We start from the raw sequence: 14,027 nt of genomic DNA on the forward strand, positions 1-14,027 counted from the left end.
GACGTCGATCTCGGCCCTCAAAGCCACGGTACAGAAAACAAACACAGGCGCTGCCACTCCCCATCCCGAGGGCCGCTGGGTCTGCACTGGGTCCGCGGGACCTGTCGCCGTGACTGCAGTTTAGGAGTGTGGTGTGGAATTCCTGGCCAGCCTTTAAACTTCAAAGCTTCTCCCTTTGCTTTTATGTTATTTTCTCGTTGTGCAAAAGTACAAATGTGGGCGCCTGCCCACACCCTCTCTGTTGTCTATTCTGTGCCAACCAGGAATCCGGCCCCTTCCCACCCCGGCATTCCCCACGGCCATCCCTGGAGGCCTGGACACCCCACTCTCCCACCTGCCTGACATCTGCTTCTCCTCCTCTCCCGGGACACCCGCTCCCTGGGAGCCCCCAGACTGCGCCTGGTGCACAGCTGTACCCCAGCAATAGCAGGGTTCCTCGTTCTACAGGGCTTGCCCCTCCTGCCAAGAGGCCTCCTCAGAGCTAAGGCCAGCCTCAGGGAGTCCCCTGGTGCTCCCTGCCCCTTACTCCCACGTGCAAGGGGTCAGTGGGTCCCGTTGGTGGCACCCCTCCGTGTCACACGTCCATCTTCCATTCTCCGCGTTCTCACTGCCCCCAGCTCGCCCCATCTCCAGCCAGAATGATATCGCCAGCCCTCTGGTTTCACCACTTCCTTCCAGCATCTCCCCGTCCCCACCTAATGCATTCTTCTCTTAGCAGTGCAGAGATTTGGGCGGGGAATGTCAACTTGACCATTCTGCTTCCCTGTGCAAAACCGAGCCTTCCACTAAACGTGGAATTAAGCACCGGCTTCTTCCTGCGCGATCTGGACCCCCAAGCTCCCTTCCAGTGGAACTCTGCACTCAGGTCCCCACCCCAGCTTGGGCTGCTGTGCCCTGTCTATCGGCACGGTCACCACGCATCCGCTGCACTGTGACAGCCTCTGCCGGGGGCACAGCCTCTGAGCCCACCGGGTCTGGGTCTGGGTACCCATTGCTGTCATCATGCTGTTACCTCGTTCACCGCTGGTTTCCCCCCAAGGGTGGTGTCCTCACCTCTTTGCTTGCTCACAGCACTGAATAAATATCCTTTCGGTGGAAACTGCCCGAGGTGCTCTAGCTCCTGAAGCCGGGTGCTACTGGCCGTCCCCCGTCAGCTGTGTGCGCTGCCTCCGTACCCTTGACGTGCTGACCCCTCCTGGGGATGCCCTTCCCCCTCCAGCTCTGCTCCTAAACTTCTTTCCGTCATCCAGGCTCAGCCCAAAGCCTCCTCTCCTGTGATACTTTCCTCCCATCACCCAGCCCTCTGTGCTGTGCCCCACCTGCCCATGTGTGTTTTCAGACGTATCCCATGCTCTCAGGTGCTTACAGGTCACCCACAGGCCATGGGTCCTCAGACGTTCTGTTCTTCCAAAGTTAGCGATCATGACATGTTAGCTGAGTAGATGGAAGAAAGCTAAGGTATTAGATGCTTCAGGTAACATAATCAGAAATTCACCTCCAATCAGAGAATCTGATGCCTATAATTTGAGAAGTCCAGAGAAAGAAGCAAAGTGCAGCAGGTGTGGATCTGCATGGGGCAGGCGTGGGGCAGGTGTGGAGCGGGCATGGTTCACCATGGAGAAGCAGGGAGCAGCCACAGTGTACGGCCCTCACGACAGGAGGTTGTTAATAAAGAGTTAACAATATCCTCCCAGACATTTCTTTTATTTGTTTGTTTGTTTATTTATTTACTTACTTACTTGGCTGCATTGGGTCTTAGTTGCGGCACGTGGGATCTTTGTTGTGGCACGTGGGATCTTTCATTGTGGCTTGGGACTTCCCTAGTGGCATAGTGGTTAAGAATCCACCTGCCAATGCAGGGGACACGGGTTTGAGCCCTGGTCCGGGAAGATCCCACATGCCGAGGAGCAGCTAAGCCCGTGCGCCACAACTACTGAGCCTGTGCTCTAGAGCCCACGAGCCACAACGACTGAGCCCGCATGCCACAACTACTGAGCCGGCGCTCTAGAGCCAATGAGCCACAACTACTGAAGCCCACATGCCCAGAGCCCGTGCTCCACAACAAGAGAAGCCACCGCAGCGAGAAGCCCGTGCACCACAACAGAGAGTAGCCCCCGCTCACCTCAACTAGAGAAAGCCTGCGCGCAGCAACGAAGACCCAAGGCAGCCAAAAATAATAAATAAATAAATAAATTTTTAAAAATAATAAAACAAAATAAAACACTTTCACTGCGGCTCGCGGGCTCTTTGTTGCAGTGCGTGGGCTTCTCTCTAGTTGAGGTGTGTGGGCTCAGTAGCTGCGGCGCGCAGGCTTAGTTGCTCCGCGACATGTGGGATCTTAATTCCCTGACCAGGGATCAAACCCGTGTCCCTTGCATTGGAAGGCAGACTCTTAACCACTGGACCAGCAGTGAAGTCCTCTCCCAGACATTTCTGAAATACACAATTGAACTCTCCGCTCCTGAAATCTGCCTCTGCAGCTCTGACCTCCCATCCCTACCCTGGTGTATGTGGTGTCTTCCCGTCAGCCTCTGTGCCAGGAGCTGGGAGGAAGGACAAAGTAGCCCAGGTGAGCAGCTCTGAAAACTCTGGCGGCAAAGAGCACAGGTCCCTCCAGACTCGACAGAATTATAAGAGCTGCTTCGACCCCGGCACTGCTTAGCGTGGCATGTGGGATGCAGGCTCAGCCCTTCTCTCTGTCAGGGGCAAGTCCAACGTGAGAGGCAGCTCGTCCCCAAATTTCCTAACACACAGGTTGGGTCACACCTTGGAGGCTCAGCGGTAGGAATGCCTGGCTCCCATGTCTGTGGAAATGTATGTCAACAGGAAAGAAAGATCCTCTGATTCCGCCATCCTTAAGATATGTTCACTAACTGCTGCATTGAAGATAAAAGCTGTATATTTTTTCAGTGTCGAGATTATTCTCTGTCAGAATTTCCTGTGTCAGTTTGCGAGTTTTTGTGTTTGTTTTGCTTCTTTACTGGCATTGAAATAGGGAAGTTATTTTTAAGCAAAGTGAAATCTTCTGATCCTTTTTACTGAATTCTGGAAATTCAGAGGGGGCCACCCTACGGGTGTGCTAGGTCCCTGAACACATAAACACAAATCAAAGGTGTGGACATCAAAAACAGGCATGACACTCAGGCTCCACTTGCCATAGTCTTTGGTTTGTTTCATAATTTCATAATGAAACACACAGCTTCACTCCAATTTGACATCACTGTTTATCGAACACCTCCTGCCAGCGTGTACTGGTTAGCGTGCAAGACAACTGGGGAAAATCAGTGACCGAAACAACAAAGCAGCTCAGGCCCTGGGCCCCGTGGTGTCCACATCAGCAGGGGAGATGGTCCAGAGACGGCAGGTGTAGCAAGCAAGTGGGAGATAAGCTACAGGTGAGCGGGGCTCCAGAAAAAGCAAAGTGTGGGCAGGGAGCCAAGTGACCGGTCAAGGTGGGCCTCACTGAGGAGTTGACCTCTGAGCAAAGACTTGCAGGAGGTGAGGGGGTGGGCCGTGCAGACAATGGGGATGGTTCTGGAAGGTTCAGGAGCGGCAGAGAGACCCGCGTGGTTGGGATGAAGTGCTCGAGGGGCAAAGTGGCAGGAGAAGAGGTCAGAGACCTGCTCAGAGGAGCCACGTCCAGAGTGGGCTTGGGGGTCCCATGCAGGTGGGAGCTTTGCTCCGAGGGGTGTGAGGACAGCTGCAGGGCAGGGGTACGTCTCACTCAGATTCTCAAATTGGGGAGACGCGGGGTGACGGGCAAACCCTAGGCGGAACCCAGCCGGCAGCGGTGGTGAGAAGTGTTGGATGTGGGACACAGTTGCATTGTGATTTCCAGCCATACTGGCTGGGGGTGCGAGAGAAAGTGGGGTGTCAGGATAAAGCCAAGGGGTTTGGTGCAAACAGCTTGGAGGACAGAGTTGCCCTCGGCTGACCTGGAAGGCCGGGGGCAGAGAAGCTCTCAGGAACGCATGGAGAAAGCTGATCAAGGCTAAAGACCTCCCACTACCTGCAGTTCTGACTTTCTTTGGTCATTTTAAGTTGTGAGAGCTACATTTGTAGCCTTAGCCTTTTTGTTTTTCCATTTCCCACTCATTTCTGGAAACTAAAGGGGCAAAATGTGGTAAAGCAGAGGCGTATGCTGAGTGGGGGAAGATTCTCAGACCCTCGGCCAGCAGGGCAGCCCCGTGGGCTGCATAGGAGCCCAGGCTGCTTCGGGGTGACACGTGTAACGCCCCCAAAATGGACTGCTCGGCGGTCGGGCGCAAGGAGCAGGGTCTCATCCCGGGGCCTGAGGGAGCTGTCCAGCTGCATGGGCGTGGGGGGTAGAGACAGCTGAGACCTTCCCATCACTGTGTCCACTCGGGATGGAACTAGGGACGGGGTCAGAACAGATCATGCCGGAGCCCCTCACCCAGTCCTTGCCCGCCCGAGCTGGTCACCAGGAGCTGGCTGAGCGCTCTAAGCCACCTCATCCCCCCACCCTTCACTCCAAATGTCCCTCCCGGAGGTGGCCATTCTGAGGAGGGAGGGGACCCTGGGTCCTGAGGACCTGCAGGCTCACATCAGCATCTGCAGGACCCCCGTGGGGCTCCTGGCAGGACAGCATCCCACCTGCTCTCCCTCCTCCCAGACACAAGCTGGTTCTCCAGGGCAGTTTCCCCAGCTGCTGCTGGCTCTGCGTCCCCCTCACCTCACTCAGGAAAGGCTGGGTTCTCCACGGAGCTGGCGGTGCAGGGATGCAGGTGTTAAGGGAGAGACTCGGGGGGATGCTGCGTACTGGCCAGGCGGGCCCTCCCCGCACCTGGCACAGAGTAACGGAACAGTGAGGTCCAAGGGGGGGCCCACACGTGGAAAGATTTCCACCTTTTGTAACATCTCACAGAGCGGGTTGAGGCCACCAAGACAACGTTCCACAAACTGGGGGCTTTAAACATCTGAAGTCTATCCTCCCAGGGTCTGGAGGCCTGCTACCACCCACTCCCCATCCCCCTCCCCCAGCCCCGGCAACCACTAACGTGCTTTCTGTCTCTCCAGGTTCACCTTTCCTGGACGTTTCGTATAAATGGAACCAGACGCTACCATGCATCCAGCCCTTTCACGGAGCATAGGGTTTTCACAGTTCATCCATGTCGTGGTGTGTGTCAGTGCCCCCTTTTTGTGGCTGAATGACAGTCCCTTGCGTGCATGGGCCACATGTGTTTGTCCATCTATCCTCTGACGGGCAGGCCTGAACTCTCAAGCCCCGTTTCCTACTACAGTATCGCTCCTCCGGAATCGTCAACGAGCAGGGCCCGCTGCCTGAGCCCACGGACAAGGCCAAGCCCGCGGAAGGCGGAACCCTCACAGCGGCCTGTCACAAGCCCGGAGCCCGAAACCCAGGCAAACTCTTATTTTTCTTGTTTTAACTTAATGGAGCCCTCTGTGGAAAATCTAGCCCTAGGATCTCTAGTTTTGCTTCTACCATTTCTCAGAAATCCCCAGGCGTTGGTTCTACCCAGAGTTACAGAGTCAATCACCATGTCCACCATAGGCACTTCAGAAAATCGGGCGACCTCGCTGAGCATCTGAAGGGAGCTGAAAAGTCTGTGCAGGGAAGTCACGTGTCCTGCCGTCCACAAGGATGGGGGGTTTCCAATGAGGGAAGTGAAACTGCCAGGAGCCACAAAGAGAGCTAAAATAAAGCCACTTTTGGCCAGAAGAATCCACATACTCATCAGTCTGGTCCTGGAGGGCAGGTGGCCTGGTTGGCTGAGAGAGAGGCCATAGCATCGCAGCTGCGATTAAAGGCCCACCGTGGGTCTGAGCCCGGGCTGACCACTCACTGAACTCACTGCCTGTCTTATTCCTCCAGCCACAATCGGGGTCTAGCCATGGCTGATGCAATAATTAAATGACATAAAACATCTTCGAGTCCTGGTCCGGGCTCAACAGTCAATGTGATGGCGATGCACACACATCTGCTCGGAAAACAGAACTTAACTTTGGAGATTGCTAAGGGCGGTCCCACCTTTTCAAGCACGCAGACAGGAAAAAAAATAACAGCCGAGCACCATGAAAGCACGGCTTTTAAAAACAAATTTCCAGAAGAAGAAAAGACACTTGCTATGTGAAAAGAACACAAACGTTTGTTCCATACGACTGAGAACAAACACAGCAGTGCAGCCACCTGAAGCGGGGGAAGCTTCCACATCAGTGAAGGTTTTATCGGGTACATTTTTTTTTTCCGGGAAAAAGAATGAGTTCAAAAGGAGAGCCAGGGGGCTTCCCTGGTGGCGCAGTGGTTAAGAATCCGCCTGCCAATGCAGGGGACATGGGTTCGAGCCCTGGTCCGGGAAGATCCCACATGCCGCGGAGCAACTAAGCCCGTGCGCCACAACTACTGAGCCTGCGCTCTAGAGCCCGCGAGCCACAACTACTGAAGCCCGTGCACCTAGAGCCCGTGCTCCGCAACAAGAGAAGCCACCGCAATGAGAAGCCCGCGCACCGCAACGAAGACACAACGCAGCCAAAACTAAATAAATAAATTAAAAAAAAAAAAAAAAAAAAGGAGAGCCAGGACCTAATAGGACTATACATACTTCAGGCCATCACCCTTGGATTCTTCGGAGGGATCAAAACCACAGACCTTGCGCGGTAAGAAGGCCGAGATTGCAACAGCATGCAAAGAACTGTCTTATTTACCCATTTCCCAACTTTCTGCCTCTTCACCAACGGGACAGAAGGATGACACAGGTCAACCTAGGCGTGTACAACCTCACCCTGTCGGAGAGGGCAGGGTGCTCACACTCTACTCTGCCGCTGCCTGAGAGGTTGCACACGCCTTGTCTCACTTAAACCTCAAACAACGTAAGAAAGAAGTACTATTACTTCCCCCTGTGTTGCAGATGTGGAAGCCAAGGCTTGGGTTGACCCCACCAGAGCTTCCTTCTGGAGCCTGGGCCACCAGCCCCTCTGCGTGCATGCGAGTCAGTGCAGTTCTGCACTGGCTGCTGTTACTATTTTGGTGTAAATTTCTTCGATTTTCCAGCCATTTTATAGACACTATTACTACTACTAGGGGCTGCTATTTATCAAGTTGTTTTTTTGGGGAGTAGACACTGATCTGAGTGCTTTACATATATTAGTTCATTTGTAGTAGGTACTATTATTCCCATTGTATAGAAAGTGAAACTGAGGCCCAGAGCGGGGTAGGGTTTGCCCAAGTTCCTTCAGCTGGTATGCAGCGGGGCCCAGGTGGGAACTCAGGCAGTCTGACTCTCAAGCCCATGGTTTACACTGCTGCCATGAAATCCCCCTCCCATCTCCTTTTCCCCAGTTTTACTGACGTATAACCTTGCGTTAGTTTCAGATGTATGACATAATGATTTGATATTTGTTTATATTGCAATATGATTGCCACAAAACGTTCGGTTCTCATCCATGACCTCACATACCTACAATTTTTTTTCTTGTCATAAGAACTTTTAAGATCTAATCTCTTAGCAAAATATACAGTACAGTGTTATTAACTATGGTTCCCATGCTGCATATTAGAACCCCCAGGTCTTACTCACCTTATAACTGAGAGTTTGTACCTTTTATCCACCTTCACCCATTTCCCCACCCCCCCCTCCCCATTTTCTGCAGCCCACATTTTTCCATCAGGAATCTGAAAAAATCACTGAAGGTTTGGAGGTAACAGAACAGAGTTCAGAGAGCGTGCAGAAAAAGCTTCAAGGCAGCTCCTACATTGGCCCAGCGTCCAGCCTACCTTCCTGTGATGGGCTTCTCTCTCTCAAGATTGGAACCAGAGCCTCTGAGCCTCCAAACAGGAGAAAGAGGCTTCCCCAAAGGGGTCATAAATGACACAACTTTTAAGAAATTACTGGTTAGCACTGGAAAGAGTGCCGCAGAGTGAGCGGATTGAACCTGCCTCGGACAAAAAGCTCCTTTGTCATTCTACCACTAGATGGTGCTCTTAGCTAAGATTTTAGAGAGATTTCCAGTAAGGCGTTTTACTGCTTCATTTAACTTGCATCAGGGAATTCTGAGATACACACAAACGTGCACGTATACATCTACACACATGTATAAGTATGTATATATACGTATATATATGTATATATATATATTTCAAAGCAAGTTTGCTCTTGGAAATCTAGTACGGTATCATATGAAAACCAAGCAGAAACTGACAGCGGTGGTGTCTCTGCTGTGGGATGGTGGAGACACCCCTGCGGTGTTATCACCTTCCAGCTATTAAGTCTCCTGCAGCTTCCCAGGAGCCCCCACAGGAGGCACCAACAGTCCACGTGCATGTTCCGTTCCTTCCGCCTCCCTTGTTAATTCTCACTCTAGGAAAGCTGGATTGGAATGTCCTGGTTCCTTCCAACCGGCTCTCTGGCCCCTTAGGGCCCTTGGCTTATCACGGTTGTTAATCTTACACTCTTGTGTGCAATTATTGATTGCTTCTCTGTGTCTGGAGGAGGTACTCACTGCCACTTGCCTGGAGCCCGGTGCAGTGGCCGGCACCTGCAGGTGTCAGCTGCGGGAATACAGGGTGGAGGTGCTTGGGACCTCTCCTTAGAGCATTGCCAAATAACTGCCATCCTCGTGAAAGCAAAATACATCCTGAGATGTACTTAGTGGTAAATAAACCACAAGAAGAGGGGTGGCAGAACGACCAGAAGTACACCATGGAGGTTCAGGGTACTGGTCAGACAAGTTCCATTGCTCTGCTAAGCCTCAGTTTCCTCGTGCATAGAAACAACTGCACCTCTTCTATTAGATAAGGCTTTGCACGCGGAGGGCTCAGCACAGCGCCTGATAAAGGCTCAGGAAGTGTGCTCAGCCCTTGGTCATCTGGTCTCTGCCAAGCAGCACCCTCGGAAAGGACAGTGGGAAGAACAAGAGCAGAGAGATTATTTCTGATTCCCCCTAAGCCACCAACTTAGACATCTTGCAAGCTAATATTTGTGTTGTGTGACCTTCCAGCTGCCAAGATTTCATTTGGTTGGAACACTGCAGATGAAGAGCTGGCCTCTTAAGGGGGGGTTGACTTGGGGGGACGTGGAAGGTCCAAATGACATGCCTTGGCTAAACTTGCCTGCGATGGGATTCTAAATTCTGTGCACATGTCAGTTTAATCAGGTAGTATTTCTGATTCTTTCCTGCTTCCAGGCCTAGGGTGACTGGTCATCCTGCATTCCCCATTCTGACCCCTAGTTACTTGGCCGCCCCTCCTATCCAGGAGCCTCTGGAGTTCTTTAAGTCTAAAGCCCCTTCACCCTGCAGCCTGCCTTTGGATTTTCCAGGTAGATTTGGGGGAGGGGGTTCTCACGGTGCTCCTTCAGGGAACCCCCATTTTGTCAATTTAACGGAGCTTCTGCAGATTCCTGGTTTCCCAGAGTCTGTGTTGCTACCTCTCAAATCTGTGAGCCCCTGAATGCTGCTCTTTGGCAAGGAGGTTCCCCTTGGGATAAAATGAGAATTTCTGAGCCCAGGAATGAGTTCCGATGTGGCCTCAGCGCTTCCCTCTTCTCTGAGATCGCACTCCTTCACCCTGGGATTCAGGACCTCAGGCCCTCTAGCCCCCCCGAGGAGAGGTGGTTCCGATCATCTTTATACTTATCAAGTCCCCAGGGTGAGCAGACCGTGACGGATCCTACCACCCCGGGGCTGGGCGCCCGCCAGCGGAACAAGCGTGCCTTCTGTGAGCCCCAAAGGCGTCCCAAATCCCATCCATCCTGTGCTGTGGCCCCAGGTCGGCCCTGCTGCACCGCCCGCTCCCACACGAGCAGCGGGGCCCCCAGTGCGCGCTCGGGGCCACCGCGGGAGGGGGGCGGGGGCGACGAGGGAGCTAGCTAGGAGAGCAAGGAGCCCAGCGTTCCACGTGCGCGGGGCGGAGCTGGGATCCCCCGGAACCACGTGGGGCCCGGACCGCCCGCCATGCTCCGCGGGACACCGCGTGCTCCACGTGCGCGGGGCGGGGCCGGCCGGTGCTTCTCAACAGAGGCGGGGACCGAACCCCAGCCAGGCGAGTAAACGGCGGCGGGCAGGGCAGGGCAGGCGGCGCGGGCAGGGGGCGGGGCCTGGCGGACGGGGTCGGTAGCGTCCTATAAAAGGCGCAGCGCGGAGCCGGCTAACGTAGCGGCCACGCCGGCCAAGCGGATTCTGGCCGTTGGGAGTCGAGCGCCCCGCGACCGGCCCTGTCCGGCCCTGCCCTGCGCGGCCGGCGCGGCAGCATGGCGGGCTCGGGCCCGAAGCGGCGCGCGGCTGCGGCCCCCGCGGCGGCCGAGGAGGAGGAGCGGCAGGCGCGGGAGCGGATGCTGGCGGCGCGGCGCGCGGACTGCGCGGAGGGCGAGGGTGTGACCCTGAAGCGCAGCATCACGCTGCTCAATGGCGTGGCCATCATCGTGGGCACCATCATCGGCTCGGGCATCTTCGTGACGCCCACCGGCGTGCTCAAGGAGGCGGGCTCGCCGGGGCTGGCGCTGGTGGTTTGGGCCGTGTGCGGCGTGTTCTCCATCGTGGGCGCGCTTTGCTACGCAGAGCTCGGCACCACCATCACCAAGTCGGGCGGCGACTACGCCTACATGCTCGAGGTCTACGGCTCGCTGCCCGCCTTTCTCAAGCTCTGGATCGAGCTGCTCATCATCCGGCCCTCCTCGCAGTACATCGTGGCGCTCGTCTTCGCCACCTACTTGCTCAAGCCGCTCTTCCCCACCTGCCCGGTGCCCGAGGAGGCCGCCAAGCTCGTGGCCTGCCTCTGCGTGCGTGAGTATCGGCCCTGGGACCCCGGCGGGCGGGCGGGTGGGGGGCGCCGAGCCGAGGTCGCCGCGCGCCCGCGTCCCGGGCCCTTCCCCGCACTCCTGGACCATCCCCACATCCCGCGGCCCCGGGCCGACCCCGCAGTTTTAGACTGAGGGCACTAGCCCCAGAACCCACGTGCGTTTCATTCATTCGCTTCCTCACCGCCTTGGGAATTCTGCAGGCAGCAGGGTCCCCGCCCAGAGCCTCTGGCCGGAACTAACCTTCCCACTTAGTCCATCCAGAGCCCTTGGAGCTGAAGCAATATCCTTACTTTCTTGCGAGGCACCCACGTGGAGTGCCTGAAAAGCCAACTTCCCGTCTATTTGAGTTCCCAAAGGGTTACTCTTTATCAAGAGAGAAATTGTACTTTAAAAAGAAAAATACCATAAAAAACCCACACCTCATTCAAACCAGCTAATCAGGAAAGGCTGACTCATACAAAACCAATAGTAATAAGATTCTGTGTGGGCAGTGAATGAGTTGCTCGTGTAGGCAGCAGTGTTGAGTCCCCTGAAGGTTGCCTAGTGAGTTGTAAAAGAGAGGTGCTTGGCTGAGACTTAAATGTGTGCAGGGTGGCTTTGGGGGTCCCAAGTTGTGCTGAAATACAGCCATTGGGTACAGTCCAAATGTTGGCGGATAAGGTCCCAGTATGTTGGTGGAGGAGGTCCTGGTACGTTTGGTGGGCTGTTTTCTGGTGGGATTTCAGAAAAAAAATAAAATCATTTGTACCAAAAGCCACGCAATTTTCTTTGCTTTTTGGCTGCTGCAGTTTTACTCCTACCCCTTGGCAAACATCTACGGAGGCTGACAAGATGGAAGTGTCCTGCTTTCAGAGCTGCCACCTGATTTGAGGCTCTGTCTGCACCTTGACGGTGCACAGAAGTGCAGAGCCAACAGGGCTGGTTTGTGGTTTCCGTCCGAGCCCCAAGACTCAGGGGACTGTGCCATCCCTCGGAGCGGCTTCTGACCAGCAGGACATGCTGATGCTGTTGGGATTCTGGAGCTTGGGGACCAGCTTCCCGCATAAGCTCACTGCGTGGTGGTGGTAGTGTTGAGGGGCTTTCAGAACTCTGAGGCATGCTCTGGGAAGTGGTGACCCCAGGAGACCTGAGACCCTGACAGAGCAACTGCGCTGGGGGAGGGGGGCGTTTTGCCTTTGGGGGGAGTCTCAGCGATGAGGATCTCAGCTTATAAAAACCTTTGGTCCAAATGTAGGAAGAGTCACAGCAACAGTCGATCTGCCTGAGGACGGGGGAACCTGTGGCTTCTGGTGGGCTTCTCAGACGATGCTTTGGGCTGAGTAAGGAAAAGCCCCAATTAAAGAATTTTAATTGTGCGATTTTCATCATTGCTAGATTTTATTTAATGTTTCGGCCCAGGATGTAATGACATAATACTGCCTTTAAAGGGCCCACTTTCTAGTCTTGGAAAATGGATCCCTTACTTTCTTAAACTTTTAGGTTTAAGCAGGTAAAGGCTCGGGATGGATTCTGGAGGGGCTGTGGTGGGTACACCCTCACCAGGACTCCAGTCACCAGCGTGGAGGGTCACGTGAACAGCACCCCTTTTGGTGTGAGGTAGGGTGACGTTCATGTGTCCATCAGCCATTCTCAGCTCTTTTGCTCTGAACCACCCATGTGAGTGTGTTGTGTGTGTGTGTGTGTTTGTTGCTTTTTCTGATGGAAAGGAGGTTTTCAGTAACAAAAAGGGATATGTTGTCTGCAGGAGTGAGCGCTAGTCTAGAGCCTGCTGTGTCTAGAGGGGACGTGGGCCTGTCCGAGGCTGGCGGAACTCGGAGCCGCTGCTCTCACGGGCACGGAGAAAGGTTATGGCCATCCAGGGAGGGGGGCCTGCTCTTCGGGGTGTCTGAGAAGGCAGCAAAAAGCCACAGAAAGTTTCTGAGTGTTGTTCGATTATTGCACACAGGCTGGGTTCTAGAACCTCTCCTCGAGAGGAGAAAGGGCCCTCTGCATCGCGTGCTTCCTGAGCCCCTCCCCGCAGGGGGAACGTGCACCCCTGGCCCAGCAGCCTGCGCTGGTGCTTCATGAACGGCCCCAGGGCCTGCTCTTCGGACAGTGTATCATGGGTTCTGGAGCCACGTTCTTCTCGGGTTTGCTAGTTGATCTTTCCCGTACCCTGGTCTCGCCCCAGGACAGCTCCTTTCTGCTTATTGCGACTCAGCCTGGCTTTGTTGCTTAGAATGATCCCACCGACAGTATAAATGGGGGGAGGGGAGGAGTCCCTTTTCTGGTAGGTCTGACGAAATGGGGCCCTTTCATGGCGTGGCCCTGGTTTTTCCATGTGTTTAATGAGTCATGAAGGTGAGAGAGAGACACGAGCTCCGTAACTCTTTGCCGATGGCCCCGGGAGCTTGGCATGAGTCTAGGTTTGCACGGGTTATTTATCACTTAGCGAAAACTTGGTAGCGTTTGTTTGAGATTCAGGTGACACTGGGTTTTATCTTTGCGGCAGAAGTCACTCGGGAGAGGTGAGGTTCTCGCCTGGCCGGGTTTTCGTCTGCAATTTCTCTAGCCTTCCTGGCCGCCTCTGTCTGTGATGGGTCCAGTGGGATCTGGAGAGGCTGGGCGAGGCATACACAGAGAGGAGCTGCCCAGGGCAGGTACCTGGGAGCCATTGTGGTTCAGAAACAGCTGCGACCTAACTGAGTCCTTTATCTCGTGGAGAAGCTCCTAGGAGAAGGGGTCTGAACAGGCTCCCATCTCCCTCTGCTGGATCGGGGCCTGTCTGAGTTGTTGTGGTCACTCCTGCCCAGGACACGTAGGTGTCAGGGAAGTGGCCGCAGACCTGGTCGCCCGCCCTTCTCTCTCCCTCTCCCACTGGGGAGGACGGCCACCTGGACCCCTTAGTTGTCATGCACATCATCCATCCATCTTGTAGAACCTGGCAGGTCTGCTGGTGGCCAAGAGTGGGACGCTGCGTCCGCTTCCAGCTTGGTGGCCCTTGGTGCGGCCTGGAAAGCACTTTCTTCCTGCCTTCTCACAGGGGACAGACCGGGTTGCCAAGGCTCCCCTAGAGTGAGCTGCCCCCGCCCCCGACTGTCACCCTTACTTGGGCAAACCTGTGTGGAGTGGGGGCAGGGGGTCCTCAGCTGTTGTTCCTCTGGGGACCCGTGACCTGAGATGTTTTCCACTGGTGTCAGGTAAAGAGCCTGCGTTCTGCACGTGGACAGACCCGGGTTCTGATTTGAGAAATTCGCGGGACCTCCCAGCCTC

General features: G+C 54.8%; 2 protein-coding genes across 2 annotated transcripts in view; both read left to right on the plus strand.

The window, feature by feature from the left end:
- Window positions 1–14,027, plus strand: part of KLHDC4 (kelch domain containing 4) — a 324,942-nt gene that overhangs the window by 181,325 nt on the left and 129,590 nt on the right. The window lies entirely within an intron of this gene.
- Window positions 10,227–14,027, plus strand: part of SLC7A5 (solute carrier family 7 member 5) — a 32,945-nt gene continuing 29,144 nt past the window's right edge. Inside the window, exon 1 of the mRNA XM_061174466.1 lies at window positions 10,227–10,758. Coding sequence (XP_061030449.1) covers window positions 10,227–10,758 — 532 coding nt within the window. The remainder of the gene's footprint in view (window positions 10,759–14,027) is intronic.

The sequence above is a fragment of the Eubalaena glacialis genome, chromosome 18 (assembly GCF_028564815.1).
Source record: "Eubalaena glacialis isolate mEubGla1 chromosome 18, mEubGla1.1.hap2.+ XY, whole genome shotgun sequence".
NCBI lineage: Eukaryota > Metazoa > Chordata > Mammalia > Artiodactyla > Balaenidae > Eubalaena > Eubalaena glacialis.